At 47.6% G+C, this 18,723-nt stretch overlaps 1 protein-coding gene across 1 annotated transcript in view; it reads left to right on the top strand.

Moving 5' to 3' along the window:
• The window catches only part of LOC126534449 (3-oxoacyl-[acyl-carrier-protein] reductase FabG-like), a 123,819-nt gene extending 108,902 nt beyond the window's left edge, over window positions 1–14,917 (top strand). The window contains exons 8-9 of the mRNA XM_072289197.1: window positions 2,826–2,889; window positions 14,581–14,917. Coding sequence (XP_072145298.1) covers window positions 2,826–2,889; window positions 14,581–14,835 — 319 coding nt within the window. The 3' untranslated portion in view covers window positions 14,836–14,917. The remainder of the gene's footprint in view (window positions 1–2,825; window positions 2,890–14,580) is intronic.
• The last annotated feature ends 3,806 nt before the right edge of the window (window positions 14,918–18,723 follow it).

The raw sequence follows: 18,723 nt of genomic DNA on the forward strand, positions 1-18,723 counted from the left end.
GTTGTCGATGTAACATAAGAGAACTCCCGAAAAGGGACTCTATCGCTTTCGTCTCAAACTTCCTGGCTCTCTTTTACAGGTCACAATGGCCTACATGTCTGAGTGTAACATTTGCTTCTTCACTCTTTCTCTTCCCTCTAGCTCCTCAAGGAAGATGTATTAAACGCATTTCTACTGTAGCGTGAGAGCACAATGCGAGAGCAGTTATGCTGAAACTAGCGGCTAGCACAAAATATAAATCCACGATTCTCATGTGGAATAAAATAATACGGTAGCAAGTTGCTGGGCTCCCATGCTATGCAAATAGTGACCCTGATGCCAGAGCTTCACATTAATTATAATCACAACATTTTATTCCTTTGGTCAATTTCGATTTCTACACTCTCCACTTTGGATTCGCATTAACACAGCAACTATGGAATTGGTTTAAAGGAAAAAAGTACTTTCCTTCAATTTGTGTCACAAACAGGATAACAGATTCAATCTTATTCCATTCGACGTACTTAGCTTCGAAGGAGACAGGCACAACAACAATTTCTCTCATGTTTATTTCAGTGCGATAACTCCGATAAGGTATAAGTTTTGTAAATAACGTATAAGACAGTGTAATGAGCCATATAGCGTTCGCTAAAATTACTTAACGCGCGATGACTCCATTCAATTGGCCGCTTCGTATTTGGCCTCTCTGCTGACGCTGCATATATTCTGGCTCAATGCTCACGAATGGCGTTTGCAAGATAGAGTAATTTAGTAACTATTACGTGCGTGTAGCACTATCGGTTCATTATAGAAATTTGCACGTTTCACAACAGTTTCGCGCGCTCCCGGTCGGGCCCGTGCAAAGCTGTAAAAAAAACGTTCGTATGTGATTTCCTATGGCTAATGTCCTAAGTGGCCATCGCTACCGTACTACCTGTTCAATTTGGCAGTGCATCAGTTGCAGCATTAACAAGTTGAGGAAACAAACACTCAGCCACCGGACTTGCCTGTCGGCACGTATGCATTGTCGAGGCAGATGCTTGGCAAATTCGTGGGCGCTCTACTTTAATTTTCGCTAAATTCAGGATCTCAAAACACGTCATGTGTTGTAGCTTCTCTCGTCAATAAAGTAACACGCTACACGTAATTGCTTGCTGGCAAAGTAATGAAATTACATTATCTGTAACCGAGCAAAGTGAATGTTAGTTATAAAATTTGCGGGAATGTTTGTGATTACAATTATACACATGTAGTTTGCTACTTACAAGTGTAGTTTATTATGAGTGTTTGAGGACGCCAGGAACGCTCTCAAGGAATAACACATTGGATATAACATTGATGGAAGATTGCAACAAAGCCTAAATACAGCTCTTTCACCAGTCCATCTTGCATGGCTAACATTTCCTTCTGTAGGCATATTCTCGAATTCATGCAAGTGGGGATGTGATTACGGTATGACGATTTTTTTTTGCTCGTGATGGACTAGCGAAACATCACGCTTACTCCTGTTTCGCGAAATATCGCAGTCTGAGAGTTTGAGGATTGTCTAGTTCCCACATTGTCAATAGCCGGCAAAATTTATAAGTGTCTGAATATTGTATCTTTATGCGAAATAAATTTTGAGAACAGTTACGAGAGCTGCGTACAATGTGTCCCAGCTTTGATGCACCAAGGTTTAAATATATTACAATTGCTACTTAGCTTTAAATAACCAAAGTAACTCTTGCCGTCGCTTAGAGATAGTGTAAATATCTTTTTTTTTTATTCTTCCCAATTACAAATTAGTCTTAATTATTCAATCAACTTTTTAAATATTATAATTACATCGTAAGAGTCAATGAGGAAATTGTAAAGCAACATGAAAAACTCATGATACAGATTTCGGGGGCTCAGTGCGTGGCGCTTAAGAGACTTTCAGGGCACCAAAGAAGCCCGCCAATACACGAAAAATTGAAGCGTGAAAGGCCACTCGAGGCACGTTGCGTGCATTCGGGGGCTTCTTCCATGTTCAGTAAAACTCTTTTATGTAGCACGTATTCACCAACACAAAGCTGAATTGGAAGTTTCTTCATGTAGCTCTACAGTTTTCTCATTGACCCCTTTCATCCACTTATAATATTTGAGAAGCGAAATCATTTTTGAAGACTCAATATATAATTAGGCGGATTACAAATGTTATGAGCATCTCCAAACGAAGGCAAACATTACTTTAGTTTGGTGCAGCTACATGGGATTTGTATATATCAAAATCATGGTGCAGCACGGTTAGGAGACCATATATATATATATATATATATTGTCACGTGGTAGTGACGGTGAGGAAAGCAGCAATACGGTGGAATACAAAACTAGCTTTTATTGGGCGAACCTGTGCCCACAAAAACAGGCTACACTTACAGCACAACGATAGCGGCGAATACGGTCGGCGATCGTCGAAAATCTGATCAGCGGGCCAAGCGCGTCGGCTTTTATAGAGCAGTCGTCGAATGTTCCAGACTAATCGTTCGGACCCGCGTGCCTTCCACAAAGTTCTACAACATTCAAGTCACGCGATGAAATCAGATAACACAAGGTTCGGCGATAACAGACAGCGGATAGAAGCATCGATAACTTTCCAGAAACTTCGGATACATGCAGACGCGTCCCGCGCTGTGCGATAACATTTGTTAGGCGGCGAAACGTGGTCGCCCGTTAAACAAAAGTACACGTGTCAATATATATATATATATATATATATATATATATATATATATATATATATATATATATATGAGTAAACAACCTGAAACTGACCATTCTGCTTTTGGAAATTGTGCTCTTGTTCTCTTATTTTTCATTTTTTCTAGCCCTACAGTAATCGACACCCCGATGGCAATCCAACATTTGAAGAGGAACGAAAACAAAGAAGAGGTATACGCCTTGTGCTGTCATCTTTCTTGTCTCTGTCGGTTTGCGCAAAACAAAGTATTCAAGAGGTATACATTATAATTATTACGTATGCATACGTATATATTTATAGGACAACCACCAGTTGGTATGCTGCGCTCATTTCGTTACAATCTCTTTACTAAGACATTGTTTGTATTACCGATTGCGTACATGTATTTTTAGATAGCTTTTTTTTTCTATGTCCCGGATGGTGCAAATAACTAATTGGGCCTCCGTATAAGGCTTCTGTGGTTGCAGCTGGGTCTTGCAAACTTGATGGGACATTGTAGGAACATAGCTAGAAAATTTGCAGGTTATTCGAGCTAATGTTAGGGCGCATGTTCAATAGTATCACTGCAGTCTACACGCGAAAACCTTATATGGCGATGTTCGCGATGCAATTGTACATCTGAATATATTTTATTGGTATTTCGTTATTTGAGAACTCCTTTATATTCCTTACTCTTTATATTTTATGTCGAAGCGAACTTCTTGGACTTATATTGTCACCCAACTATGACAACTAAAACAGTTTAGCACCGACAGATTGAGAAAAAACGTCTGCCTTTAGCGATGGCTGGTCCTCGGCGCGCGACCACGAACTTCGTCGTTCTCGCCTTAAGGGTCCCGTGTCAACACGTGCAAACCTATTTCGCGTCATTGCTCCCCTCTCAAAAGCGACCGGCCCGGTCGCTTCAAGGGCAGCGGGCGCGCACTATGGGCAAGAGTGCCAACATGAGAAGACAAAAAAAAAACATAGAGGAATGTACAAAATGCTTAAGCGGTTTGTGATGGTTGCTTAGCCCTGGCTTGCGTAGTACGGCTTCATCCGTACTACGTGAACGACTTCAGCACGGGGACGGCGTCGGTTCGAGCCAGGATCAGAGGTTTGAGGCACCACCTCGTAGTTCACATCACTGAGGCGGCGTACAACTTCGTAGGGGCCGAAGTAGCGGCGCAACGATTTCTCTGAGAGCCCGCGGTGTCGGATAGGTGTCCACACCCACACGCGGTCGCCTGGTAAGTACAGGACATTCCGTCGGGTCCGGTTGTAACGGTAGGCGTCGGTATTCTGCTGGGCGCGGATGCGATTCCGAGCAAGCTGGCGAGCTTCCTCGGCTTTCTCGACGAAATCTGAAGTGTTGTCATTCCTTGTGGTTCCGTGGTCTACCGGGAGCATGGCGTCTAAGGGGGTTGTAACGCGACGTCCGTAAACAAGCTCGAATGGTGTAAACTCGGTGGTCTCCTGCACAGCGGTATTGTAAGCAAACGTGACGTATGGCAAAATTTCATCCCATGTTTTGTGTTCCACATCAATGTACATGGAGAGCATGTCGGTTAATGTTCTGTTTAGGCGCTCTGTTAAGCCGTTAGTTTGGGGATGATAGGCTGTGGTCTTTCGGTGGTCGGTGTGCGTCAGTGTGACGACTTGTTGCAATAACTCCGCTGTAAACGCCGCACTGCGGTCAGTAATGAGTACAGCGGGTGCACCGTGGCGAAGCACGATGTTGTGGACGAAGAAGCTGGCGACTTCAGCAGCAGTTCCCCGCGGCACAGCTTTCGTCTCCGCATAGCGAGTTAAATAGTCAGTTGCCACGATTATCCACTTATATTGCAAGGAGGACGTGGGGAACGGCCCAAGAGGTCCATTCCCACTTGCTGGAACGGCGCCGGAGGCGGATCCAAAGGCTGAAGGAGGCCGGCAGGCTTGACGGGTGGAACTTTACGCCTCTGACAGTCACGGCTTGTTCGCACATAGCGCTGAACCGACGAAAATAGGTGTGGCCAATAGTATTTTTGCCGTATGCGCGCCAATGTCCTCGCGAAGCCTAAGTGGCCGGCACAGGGATCGTCGTGACACGCCTGTAAAACTTCCTCGCGCAGTGCGGCCGGAACGACGAGAAGGAACGTTTCCTGGCTGTTCTCGAAATTTTTCTTATACAGGACATCGTTTCGCAGGCAGTACGACGTCAATCCTCGTGAAAGTGGGCGTGGGACAACAACGTCAGCTCCCTCGAGATATCGGATGACTGGAAGCAGCTCAGAGTCTGCGCGTCGATAGTCAGCCATGCGCACCACGTCGACGATACCAAGAAACGGCAAATCTAGCTCCAAGTCGGAGGATGTCAAAGGAATAGGAGAACGTGACAAGCAGTCAGCGTCGCTATGCTTATGGCCGGATCTGTAGACAACAGTTATGTCGTATTCCTGGAGGCGGAGGCTCCAACGAGCGAGGCGACCTGACGGGTCTCGTAGATTGGCAAGCCAGCAGAGCGAGTGGTGATCACTGATCGCTCGAAATGGCCGGCCGTATAAGTAGGGTCGGAACTTGCTGATGGCCCACACGACTGCTAAGCATTCTTTTTCGGTCGTTGAATAATTAGCTTCTGCTTTTGTCACACTACGACTGGCATACGCAATTACGCGTTCTACGCCATCTTGCCATTGAACCAGAATGGCCCCGAGTCCTACGTTGCTGGCGTCGGTGTGTATTTCAGTTGCCGCGGTGTCATCAAAATGCGCCAGCACTGGAGCGGATTGAAGGCGTTTACGCAATTCGGTGAAGGCCTGCTCTTGTTCTTTCGTCCACGCAAAGGGCACATTTTGTCGCGTCAGTCTCGTGAGCGGTTCAGCAATCCTTGAGAAGCCTTCAACGAAACGACGGTAGTAAGCGCAGAGGCCCAGGAACCGCTGAACAGACTTTTTGTCTTTAGGACGAGGAAACTCGGCAACGGCAGCGAGTTTTTCTGGGTCTGGTCTTACTCCTTGGGAGCTGACCACGTGGCCTACAAACTTGAGTTCTTGGAAGCCAAAGTAACATTTTTCAGGCTTGATGGTGAGGTTGGCCTTGCGTATTGCGGTAAGAACACTTCGTAGCCGGGTGAGATGTTCATCGAACGTGCTGGAAAACACAACAACGTCGTCTAGGTACACTAGACACGTCTGCCACTTTAGTCCAACGAGTACAGTGTCCATCATTCGTTGGAACGTAGCAGGAGCGGAACAGAGACCGAAAGGCAGCGCTTTAAATTCGTACAGCCCATCGGGAGTCACGAAGGCGGTTTTTTCACAGTCACGCTCGTCCACTTCGATTTGCCAGTAGCCTGACTTTAGGTCTAACGAAGTAAAGAACTGAGCATGACGCAGACGGTCAAAAGCGTCATCGATCCGCGGCAGGGGATAAACGTCGCGTTTGGTGACTCGGTTAAGCCGTCTGTAGTCAACGCAGAAGCGGAGTGTGTTGTCTTTCTTTTTTACTAGTACGACAGGCGATGCCCACGGACATGTCGACGGCTGGATGACGTCATCCTTTAGCATTTCTTGAACTTGACGCTTAATCGCCTCCCGCTCCATAGGTGACACGCGATACGGATGCTGACGAACAGGCCGCGCCGACTCCTCTGTAACTATCCGGTGTTGCGTAACGGAAGTGCGCTGGACTTTGGATTCCGTGGAAAAACAGCCGGAGAATTCTGTCAGTAGGCCCAGCAGCTGATCCTTCTGGACATCTGCTAAGTCAGCATTAATGTGGACGCGGGTATTCAGGCTGGCGTGAGTTATTGCATCCGGTGAAGTCACTTGTAACGTGCCGATATCGGAGAAGTGAGCAATTTCGTTCAGGAATGCCACAGCTGTACCTTGAGGGACGTGCTGATACTCACGGCTGAAATTTGTCAACAAAACTTGCGAGCACTTATGCTGTATTCGAACAAGGCCCCGGGCGATGCAGATGTGTTTTTCAAGCAGCAGCAGGATATTTGCCTCGGCAATACCCTCAGAGCCGTCGAATGCGTCGCAGGTGACGAGGGTCAATACGCTGCTCCTTGGCGGCACCATGATGTTCTCGTCAACAATCCTCAAGGCGTTGACATACGTGTCGTCAGTGCTGCTCCCTGCTAAGGCCTGCGCCGTCGAAAACGTTACCCGCGACTTTTGTAAGTTGATCACAGCTCCATTAGCCTCCATTCCCAGAATTAGGTCCCTCGAGCAGCTTGGGAGGATAACAAAATCTCCGAGGTACGTAAACCCACGAATGCTCACTCGCGCTGTGCATCTCCCTACCGGGGTTAGCAGATGGCCTCCTGCAGTTCGAATCTGCGACCCTGTCCACTCGGTAGAAACTTTCTTCAGCTTGCAGGCAAGGTCCATGCTCATAAAGGAGGTGTCCGCTCCAGTGTCGATTAACGCCGTTATTTCTTCGTCGTCTATGGTGACGGGAATGTTCGACGTTACAACCTCTCGTAAGGTGTTCGACTCCGTCTGTACGTCTGCGTCGTTCCGTTTTCGTCGTTGTCGTCGTAGTGGAGGATATTGCGTACGGTCGTCGTCAGCGGCCTCACCTCCGGAGGTCGCTGAACTCAGTTTTCCCGACCCGCCGGGCTAGGCGAGCGGCGTCTCAGAGCGCCGCGAGTAAAAGCTTGGCTTGGTGATGGTGACCTGTAACGAGCAGCAGACGACGAACGGGGCTCTGGCCATCGCTGATCATCATTGCAACGATTTGTGACGAAACTCTATTTCCGGCGGCCGCTCACCAGGTCGTGGACGAGGTGCATTCGGCGAGAATCCACGAAGCCCCAGATGACGATAAGGACACATTCTGTAGATGTGCCCGGCTTCGCCACAATGAAAACAAAGGGGTTTGTAGTCTGTGGTGCGCCAGACGTCGCTCTTCCTAGTCCTTGCTTCGGCGATGTGCGGTGGGCTGCGAGGCGGCTTGAAGCTTACTTCCATTTGTTGAGTGGGGTGTACCATTCTGCACGCACTTGAAGGTGGCGGACGGCGTACTGCTTCAGCGTAACTCATTTCGGCGTGCGGTACCTGCTGTGGTGCCTCGTACTGTCCATGAACATGAACGACCTGTCGGACCTCGGCGCGCACCATTTCCGCAATGGAAAGTTGTCCCACAGGGGCAGTGGTCGTCTGCATCTTCTGCAGTTCCTCCTTGACGACAGCCCTGATGAGTTCTCGCAAGGCGCCAACATCGTTACCGAGGGTAACGGCAGAGAGCTCCCTTGAAATCACGGCGTCGCTTTTGTTTTGCCTGGCCCGCTGTTGAAGGGCCTTTTCCATAGTACTGGCTTCGTCATGGAACTCTGCAAGTGTCGTCGGCGGATTTCGAATTAGGCCAGCAAAGATTTCCTCTTTGACGCCCCGCATGAGATGGCGCACCTTCTTTGTTTCAGTCATCAAAGGGTCCGCACGTCTGAAAAGCCGATTCATGTCTTCTACGTACGCAGTCACTCGCTCATTCGTGCCTTGAATTCTTGCCTCCAACGCTAACTCCACTCTCTCCTTCCTGTCCGCCCTGGCGAAGGCATTGAGGAACTGCCTACGAAATTCTTCCCATGACGTCAGTGTCACCTCGTGGTTCTCAAACCATATTTTCGCGGAATCTTCAAGAGCGAAGTACACGTAACGTAGCTTACGCTCGTGGTTCCAGTCGTTGAGGTTGGCGACCCGGTCAAAATGGTCAAGCCAGTCATCGGCGTCCTCTGAAGCACTTCCGTGGAACAGATTCGGCGTCCCGATGTGATTGACGACAACGTGCGATGCTGCAGGAGTGGCAGGAGGTGGTTGGGTCGTCATTCTAGTTCGTTCAGGTAGCAGACCGTGCTGTGGCTGGAGTCTCTGGAGGCGTCGGCTGGCACGTACGTGCACAGGGGTAAGCTCGGTTGAACTACTCGCCGGGCTTAGGTCTGGGGTATGCTCTGGAGATCTTAACATCGACCGTACCCAGCACCTCCACCAGAAATGTCACCCAGCTATGACAACTAAAACAGTTTAGCACCGACAGATTGAGAAAAAACGTCTGCCTTTAGCGATGGCTGGTCCTCGGAGAGCACGCGCGCCACCACACAAAACGAGGCCACACAAAACGAGGCGGACCTTATGCGCACGCCGCTAGATGGCGGAGCGTGTGCAGACAAAAGTGCGAGTGAGGAGCCCAGTTGCAATACACGGTTCATTTATTACGCGTTTCGGCTGAGGCGCTTTCAATTCACTCTGTTGACCTGTAAACTGGACTAGGTGACAAAAAGTAACAATTATTTCACTACAAAATACCTGTGTCCTCCTCACATGTAGGTATGTATTACATGAACCTTAAATCTCTGACCTATCCTACTGTTGCGCTGGTTGACGGGCGGAGGCAAGGCCCCTCCCGTAGTGAACGAGACAGTCGTTCCAGCCGAAGAACACCGGGTTTATTCACGCTCGGAAATATAAAGAAAAGATAAGGGGAGAGGGAAGGTGTGGCAGAAAGAGTGCGCACATGCGCACTGAAGGAAATAGCTTGCTTGTCATGTTCATGGGTTACCGCACCTACTCTGTGCATCAACATCATCATTACTTAAGAACCAAATGAATTTTCACCACTAATCCAAATTATTAATCTCCCTCCACCGAAATACATGCGCACCACTGCTTCAGTGCAGATTTATTTACCGGCATTAAACCCTACAATTCTTATTCTGCCCCAATGTCCTACCCTAATAAAAGTGAAATTTTTTCTATCATTTTGACACATACACCAACCATTTCTAGGCACCGTAAGCTCAGGACATTTTGCTGACATTGCACAATTGCTTTAGACCCTAATACATAACACTTTCGATGCAAGGATCTTCACAGCGGCACTACGTTAGTCCGGCAACAGCAACCGACGTAATTCTTACAAAACCTTTTTCTGAGAGACATTGGAATCCACCCCGCTTTAGTATTATTCCGAAAGTCTTTTCACCGGCATCGCAGGCGAATTTTCCTCATCGGCCTTGATATTCGGTTTCTTTTAAAGTTCGAATGTGATGATACCTTATTGTGTCTCGCTAGCTGCATGCTTTAGGGGCATGGAGGGTGATCGGAGAAAATAGTGAATTGATGTTAGGCTACTGATTGAGGCCACGCGATAAAGCGTGCGCAAATGGAGGCTCTATAATAAAGCTGGGGACCCAATGGGGTGAGGACCCTATGCACATATAATCAGCGAAATATCTTTGAGCAAATTTGAGAGGGAAGTTGAAGGCCAACTTTTCAGCATTGCTAATCGCATCTTCAGCCCTCGGAGATGCAGCCCTCGGAGATGGTGCTGCATTGCCTACTCCTGCAGCCAATACTCTGTGTGTGCCCACCAGGAGAAGTGTAATTGAGGGTAAAATAGGCGGCGCACCGGTCCAAGCACTCCTCGACACTGGAACCCACGTGTCTGTGATGAGTGCTAGCCTACGTAGACATTTAAAGAAGGTCCTCACCCCAGCAGCTGCCCCAGTGCTTTGTGTGGCCGACGGCGTCCTGCTGGTTGTTCTTGGAATGTGTACTGCGTGTGTTAATCTAGCCGGCCGCCCTACTTCCGTTCTCTTTGTTGTGGTCGAGAACTGCCGTCACTACGTTATCCTTAGATTCGACTTTTTATGCACTTATTCTGCTCAGGTTCCTAATGGTGAATATGTGCTTCGCCAAATCGTCGGCTTGCTTTTGAACCCGAACGTTGCTGTTCCACATACGGTGGTCACAGTTACTAATAACCACATCGTTCTATCGCTTCTGAATTTCAGCCTGTGCCCTCAAGTATTTCCGGCCGGCATGTTCTGGGCAGCATTTGTAGTGGTTGCGAATTTGACATTGATAGTATTGTCACGTGGTAGTGACGGTGAAGAAAAGCAGCAATACGGTGGAATACAAAACTAGCTTTTATTGGGCGAACCTGTGCCCACAAAAACAGGCTACACTTATAGCACAACGATAGCGGCGAACACGGTCGGCGATCGTCGGAAATCTGATCAGTGAGTCAAGCGCGTCGGCTTTTATACAGCAGTCGTCGAATGTTCCAGACTAATCGTTCGGACCCGCGTACCTTCCACAAAGTTCTACACCATTCGCGTCACATGATGAAATCCGATAACACAACGTTCGGCGACAACAGATAGCCGGGTAGAAGTATCGATAACTTTCCAGAAACTTCGGATACATGCAGGCGCGTCCCGCGCTGTGCGATTACATTTGTTAGGTGGCGAAACGTGGTCGCCCGATAAAGATAAGTACACGTGTCAATATAAATGCCGAGAGGGGTTTATTAGCGCCAATTGCAGCTCGTCTGCTCAGGTTCCTTAACGGATGACTTCGCGAAAATGATTGCACCTGGCTCCCCCTCTGCACATGCCATGGACATACGCCTCCTGCTCGAATGTTATAGTGACATCTTTGATTTCGGCGACAGGCTTTTAGGGTCACACATCTGTTGTTCACCACCGTATAAACATTGGAGAAACGAATCATATTTGCCGGCGTCCCCATCGTGTATCGCACGCTGAACGTCAAATCATCCAATCAGAAGGGGACTAAATGGTCCGCAAAGGGGTCACCGGACCATCAGCCAGCCGTTGGTCTTCGCTTGTCGTCCTTGTGAAAAAGAAACATGGTACCTGGTGTTTTTTCGTCGAGAATCGCCACTTAAACAATATCGCGCCAAAACAAGTCTACCCGCTACCACGCATCCATGACGACTTGGACTGCTCGCACGGAGCTACATACTTCTCATCCATCGATTTTCGAACCGGCTACTGGCAGATTTCTGTTGATGAACTGGACCGCAAGAAGATGGCCTTCATCACGCCGGATTGTTTATATAAGTTCGAAATCAAGCCCTTTGGCCTATGCAATTCTCCTGCGACATTTGAACGTATGATGGAATCACTTCCACGAGGCTAGAAATGGACCACCTGTCTTTTTTACCTTGACGACGTTATTGTTTTTCGCCCACGTTCGGCAGCCATCTTACCCGACTCTCTGTCATTCTTGCGGTCTTTCGAAAGGCTGGCCTTCAACTGAACTCCTCGAAGTGTCAATTCGGGCGCCGTCAGATTGCCGTGTTGGGACACCTCGTTGAAGCATCTGGTGTCCAACCAGATCCGGAAAAATTTAGTGCCGTACGCAGTGTGTCTGTGCCGCGTTCTGCTTCTGACGTGCGTCGCTTCGTCGCCTTGTGTTCTTACTTTCACCGTTTCGTCAAATACTCCGCCCACGTTGCTCTGCCTTTGACAGCTCTTCTAAAGAAGCACATGCCATTCTCATGGAGCCCGGGGTAGGCTCACGCTTTTGCCACTCTCATAGGGTTTCTGACCACCCCTCCAATGCTTCCTCACTTTGATCCACCTGCAGCGACCAAAGTCCACACTGAAGCAAGCGGCGATGGCATCGGCCGTGTTTCTCGCCCAACAACAGAATGGTACCGAGTGCGTGATAGCCGCCGGCTGTCACCTGCGAGAGAACTTCTTCCATCATCGAGCGGGAGTGCTTGGCTTTAGTTTGGGCTGTCACCATGTTTCGGCAATATATGTACGGCTGCACGTTTTGACCACCATGCGCTCTGCTGGCTGTCTTCCCTCCGGGGCCCGACAGGACGGCTTGGTCGCTGGTTTTGCGGCTCCTGGAATTTTGATTTATTATCAACAACAAGACGGGATGCCTCCACAAGGATGCTAACTGCATCTGTTGTCACTCCGTGGATCCTCCCGATGCTTTTGCATATGATCCGGTGACCTGCGTGATTGTTTTTACTGACATGACCAACATGTGTGCTGAACAACAACGCGACGAATCCTTACAGTCCATCATCCCCGAGTGCAATCGGGCAGCACCGACGGCACGTGCCGCATGTTAGTGCTGCACCACGGCATCCTCTTCCACCGTAATATCAATCCTGGCTTCTTTGAGTTGCTCCTACGTGCTTGTTCGTCATCTGCGATCCGTCGCTCTCGAATAACTTCACGATGCACCGATGGCGGGGTACCTTGGAGTTTGGCGTACATACTACCGCGTAGGACGCCGGTTCTTCTGGTCGGGTCTCTACCGATCTGTGCGTCGTTATGTTTCAACTTGTTATTTGAGTCAGCGCCGCAAGAAAGCTCCCCTGGCACTTGTAGGACGACTCCATCCAATGGAAGTTCCCTCTGAAAATTTCTTTCGCGTAGGCCTTGACCTGCTTGGCCCTTTTCCGACAACGACTAGGGGGAATAAGCGGATCGCCGTCGCAACTGATTACGCAATGCACTGCGCGATAAGAAAGGCGTTGCCGAGTAGTTGTGCTACAGACGTCACCGATTTTCTACTGCACGACGTCATTCACTAACATGGTGCACCTCGACAGTTACTTACAGGCCGGGGCCGCGCGTTCTTTTCTCGAGTTGTCGACGACCTCCTCCGCTCTTGTGCCACTCAGTACAAGCTGTCCACCGCCTACCACCCTCAAACGAATGGTCTTACGGAACATCTCAACCGAACAATCACAGACATGCTGTCGATATACGCCTCCAACGATCACCGCGACTGGGACGCCACGCTGGCTTACGTGACGTTCGCGTATGACTCGTCCCAACATGACAGCGGAGGATATTCAGCGTTTTATCTGTTGTATGGTCGCGACCCCACAGTGCTGTTTGACTCCGTCCTCCCTTTTGTGCCACGTGTTGCAACTGAGTACGCTCGTGAAATGCTAGATCGCGCTCACATGGCATGTCATGTTGCCCTAACTCGCTTATTAGCCTTGCAGCATATACAAAAGAAGCGTTGTGACTGGTGCCATCGCGATGTTAAGTTCACGGCAGGTGCTACGGTGTTCCTTTGGTCACCATGTCGTCGGGTTGGCGTCTCCCAGAAGCTTCTCTCTCGCTACATAGGGCCTTATGATGTGCTACCACACGGATGTCCTGTTACGGAAGGATGCAAGAAGAGAGATGAAGAATAACGCGAGACTCTGGATGCTGCGAGTTGTTAGTGGTCAGCCATCTTATTTAATCTAACTAATCTTGTACATATATTTTGTATACAGTCTTTCTATATTCCCAACATCTCCCTTACAATATTTACTTTTGTTACACATTATTTATCTGTCATTCAGCATCGCATCGTTTATTTAGCATAACATTTCTCGATATCGCTCTCACTGAGGCCGCAACTGCTTAAATTTGAATGCGTGAAACCAAGCACCCATCTCTGCTGTCGCAGCAATGTTGTTGTGAACTGTAGGGTGGTCATGCGGCTAACTGTCCACTCTTCGATGATACCTGGTTACTTTATGTTCGCACTGCAGTGTGTATTTCCTGAGGTCCAACGTGTTTGTGAAACATTATTTAGAACATCATTCGTTGCGCAACCATCACCTTATAAAAATTGTCTTTCGTTGCAGAAAATACGCATAAGCAATAAAGTAGATTTATTAAGAGCAAAAAACAACAATAAAGAACCTTTGATTAGGCGTAATATAGATGTCGCTTTCATTGAACGTGTGCGGTGTTAGTAAAATGCCAATAGGAAGGGCAAGTACTGGTAAACACAGAAGAAAGGGCGTCACATTTTTGTTTACTTCAAATAAATAATACTCTTGTACAAGCACTCGTAACGGTGCAATTCCCTGAGCTATGGAAGCACCTATGATAAGCCCGGCTTCAGATAAATGGCTGTGTGCTCGTTTCGAGTGACGTATTGCTCGAAGTCATATTGTGTGAAATGGTCCTCCTCCATGTGCCTTATTTTAGAAGGAATTACCCGTTCTATGGAATTGATGTGATTATTTCTACATATTTATTCACCTCTATTGCTCCCCTTTTGTAAAGCCTACTAAGGGGTGATTGAATAGAAGTAAACATAACATGACCCATCCTCCGGTTGCGAACAATGCAGGCACTATCGATGATGGGCGCTTGGCAGGCTCTCGGACGCGTAGGCACCGTAGAGGAAGTGGCCAACGCCATCGTCTTCCTGGCTTCGGACGACGCATCTTTCATCACTGGCCACTTGCTGCCGGTCGACGGTGGTTGTCTCCTCCTTGGAAACAAGAAACCGCTGTGTTTGCGTAAGGCAAAGACTGCGTCCACGCTTCGTGCCGACAGTGCTGGAACACCTGGAGAAGACAGTGATATGTGTGGGCTTCAGTGATATGAGGCGGCCAGAAAATTGTGATGACAAAATATTCCATCTCTATATACGCCAAATAAAAATAAAGAAGCAACAGCATATGTGACGAACCTAGCTTCGTAGATTTCCTTTTAGCACACTACTTGAACAATTATATATACAACAATATATAAAACAATACACAAACACCTATTTTCTGCCCACAACATGCCCAACTAACATGACTGCGATGCAGGCACTGAAGGCGTCCGTACAGAACGAGCGGATTTATATTTCGGCATTTAGGTCTTTTAAGGACGAAAGCGAACACAGGGCGTGGTGGTCCGTTACAACATGGCGTAAGTGGAAAATCGTGTGTCAGAGATATGGATAACACCTGGTGCTCGTCTAGACACTGCGAGGGTCCACGTAGCATAAATACAACTTTTAACCTTGAAATCGAAAGGTAAAATTAAAAAAAAATATGCGTGGCTCTGCTATCGCAAACACCACAGACCACTGAAGCTGCGCGAAAACCAGTAAAGTAGTGCCAAACCGCACACTTAGTCATGCGTGGCTCTGCTATCGCAAACAGCAGAGACCAGTCAAGCTCGGAACTTCAAAAAATGCATGCCGTTTTCCTCTGTGGGGGGTTTTCGCATGTACAGCGCCCCATTTGTGGCGCCCGCTGCATAAGAAGCTATTTGTTGAGACGCCATTTGCGTCGTTGTCGTGTGCCAGACGCTGCACCGACGCGACGCGGTGGCAACCGCCAGGTAAGCCACAACATATGACTTCGACAAGGACACTGGCTCGTGGAGGAAGCGTTAAACTGTCTCCAGAAACGCGAAGTACGTCGGCACGCCGTTGATCGTCGTGCACGTCGATACCCTGTCAAAAAATCCGAAAGAGCGATGTTGTTGAACCCACAGAGTTCTTGACGGTCCTTCAAGATGTCTTCTTGGTGCCCTTCCAACATCGATAAGATTACTGAATATCCCTCAGGGCAGCGTGTGGGCACGCTTCCCACACCTGTAAGATTCTTGAAGGTCCCTCAGGAGGCTCTGTGGGTACGTCCCTCAAACCTGCTGTAGGCGAGCCTCCCATCAAGGCTTTCTATGGGCGCGCTTCCCATACCAATAAAATTTCTGAACCTCCCTCACGCTTATAGGCGACCCTCCCGCAGATGCACAACTTTTGAACCTGTCGCTTCAAGACCCCTTCCAACCGCAATACGATTGCGGAATCACATATATGCCTTGTATATGCTGAGAACGTTCGGGCTTCTTCAATACGGTTCACAAACAAACTAGTAGGCAGACCACTTAGTGCACCTATAATCAGCCGACAACGACGTGACTGACGAGCACGAGTCCTCGCAGTGTGCGGTCTTTAGCAAACTACCATACAATGACGACGAAACAACCGATCGACTGCCGAACCAGATATCAACCGTTTACCGACAGCGCGATTTCCCCAACGACTTCGCCTATATGTATACTATCTCGTGCTCCGAAAGTATGGAACCATTCCTAGCGAGTTGGAATGGACAGCCTTCTGCCTCAAGCCTTCTGCCTGTTCACCTCAGTGTTTTTCATGCTGTACAGCGACTTATGCCTTATCACTAGGCATACCAATACATACCTCGTAGTAGAAAGAATACCCAACAGTGTTACTAAGAAGTTAAGATCTTTGTAGTATACAGCTGCTTTGCATAATGCACTACCCAAAAATGCAACATTAAAGCAGCACATTCTTCTCAGATTTGCTTTCCTAGGATAACGAACATCCAAGCAACATACCATGGAATCATGGACCATGCCTAAACTTTCACAAATGTCTACAGTCTTAGACACCTTATTGAGTAATAGCGAAAATCAAGAAAATAATCATTGATGCCTTACTGCTCAAATTGTTTACATTGCTCTTGAGAGTGCTACTCTACTGCTAAGTTGGCGCAATCTTCAAGCTGCTCAGCTACCACGTAACTGAAGAATTGCCATCTTCTAGCTGTAGATTTCAATCGCTATGCAATGCCTGAAAACCAAACCAAATGTTCAAAAGTATGCCAGCAGTCTTGTAGAGTTAATTATAGAAAATCAGTCTTACTTGAGTTTTCAGCTTTATCCATACTGGAAGAAAATGAATGCAGATCCCATGCAATGTGGTAAGCGATGTAGGTAGAGCTTTCTGTTCATTTTGCTTTGATCGACGATAATTAGCAGTGATCTTCAAGGCGACTTGATGTTAAACATTACCTTCCGTGCACCACTGCTGTTTATATTTGGTACACACAAGACACTAGGGGGAGTCGTTTGCTTCAGATGGTGTTTTACGCCCTACTTTATGACCTCTGATAGAGAGAGTTGAACGTATTCATTGCCTCGCATGGCACATCACATCGTCGCACAACTGTAAGACTTTCATCAAAATATGGGGCTGTGCACGTCAACATTTCATTTGGATTAGGAGGCATGCCGTAGTGTCGGACTCTGGATTAATTTTTACACTGGTTTTCTTTAACGTGTCCCTAACTCTCAGTGCATGAGCATGTTTTATTTCACCCCTGTCGAAATGCAGCTACCGCGATCAGGATCGAACTCTTGACCTCAAGCACTTCCATAGTCGCAAAACTACTGCAGACGGCACAGAAGTGTTGATTTCACTTGTGACCACTTCGGTAGTGTCGCTTTGACCCTAAAGGTGTGCTTTACTGTGGCTCTGCTTCAGCACACCCTGAGTAAGTTGTCCGCTTGACAAATTGGCATGGTGTTTATTTTTCAGCAATAGCACAAACGTACCGTAACTTGAAATGCTTTGAACGTACCTTGAAACGTACCTTGAACTTAAATTTATTCCAGTAGCCTGCAACCACTGTCATATCAACAACAGCGTTTTCTAGCGTTCTCACGTCACCTTGTCCCTGACCCCTACTCACTTGCATGGGAACCACGAGTAAAGAGTGGCAAGGCTCGTTTCGCGACTGCATCAGTTCTTTCTTCTCTGCCAAGCTTCTTCCATGTATATACAAGCTCTGAACCACCGCCCGATACGGTGTGCCAGACAGCAGCAAGTACAGCAGCAGCAGCAGTAGTGGGAAAGTCAAAGGAAGAGGCAAAGAAAGCTTCGCTTTAGAAATATAAAACGCCGATGCAAGTCTCAGCTAATTCTCGGACCGACACCTCCAACTTTTACAGCAGGTCTTCCTTTCTACCCACCTTTTCTCATCTCAAAGGTAACCACTGCTGTACCACACATCGCACTGTGCCAAGGAAATGTCAAAGAGTATTGCTAGCTCCCTTAGCTACAGCTGCTATTTGCTCCATAAAGAAAAACAGGGAAGCCTAAAATGCCACTTGGCTTCCGCCACCCAGTTCCTTAAGCACACAGAAATTTGAGGCCTCTCCTGTTCTTACCTTCCTCCATTATCCCAACACAGTGCATATATATTCATTTGTTTAGGAAACAGCGAACTTCCGAAGCTTTTCGTTATAATGCCGCTGTCAAGCTGTAGTGTCTAAAAGAGCAAGTCAGTCAAAACTGCTCAAAAACCAAGCATTTCACATTTGTCATCGTCATCGTTGATTCTCACACAAAGGTTTCTTTAAATCTGCACCAGACACTATGCGAAGAGAACACTGGTGTGGAGACCTCAATTAGTACACTTAGCAGGGGCCACTAAACACTGCATATATATATATATATATATATATATATATATATATATACTTAGATGTATATATATATATATATACAACGCAGGCATCGAAAACTGCCAGCATGACACATCGTGTTGGAATCATACAGGTATACACGAAGCACAGTCACAGTGACGTCTATTACAGAACATCTTCATCCGAGACTAATTCCAAGAATGACAAGAGAAAACCAAAATTACACATGAACAAGCTTCATCGCCCATTGATTACC

Source organism: Dermacentor andersoni, chromosome 7 (genome assembly GCF_023375885.2).
Source record: "Dermacentor andersoni chromosome 7, qqDerAnde1_hic_scaffold, whole genome shotgun sequence".
NCBI lineage: Eukaryota > Metazoa > Arthropoda > Arachnida > Ixodida > Ixodidae > Dermacentor > Dermacentor andersoni.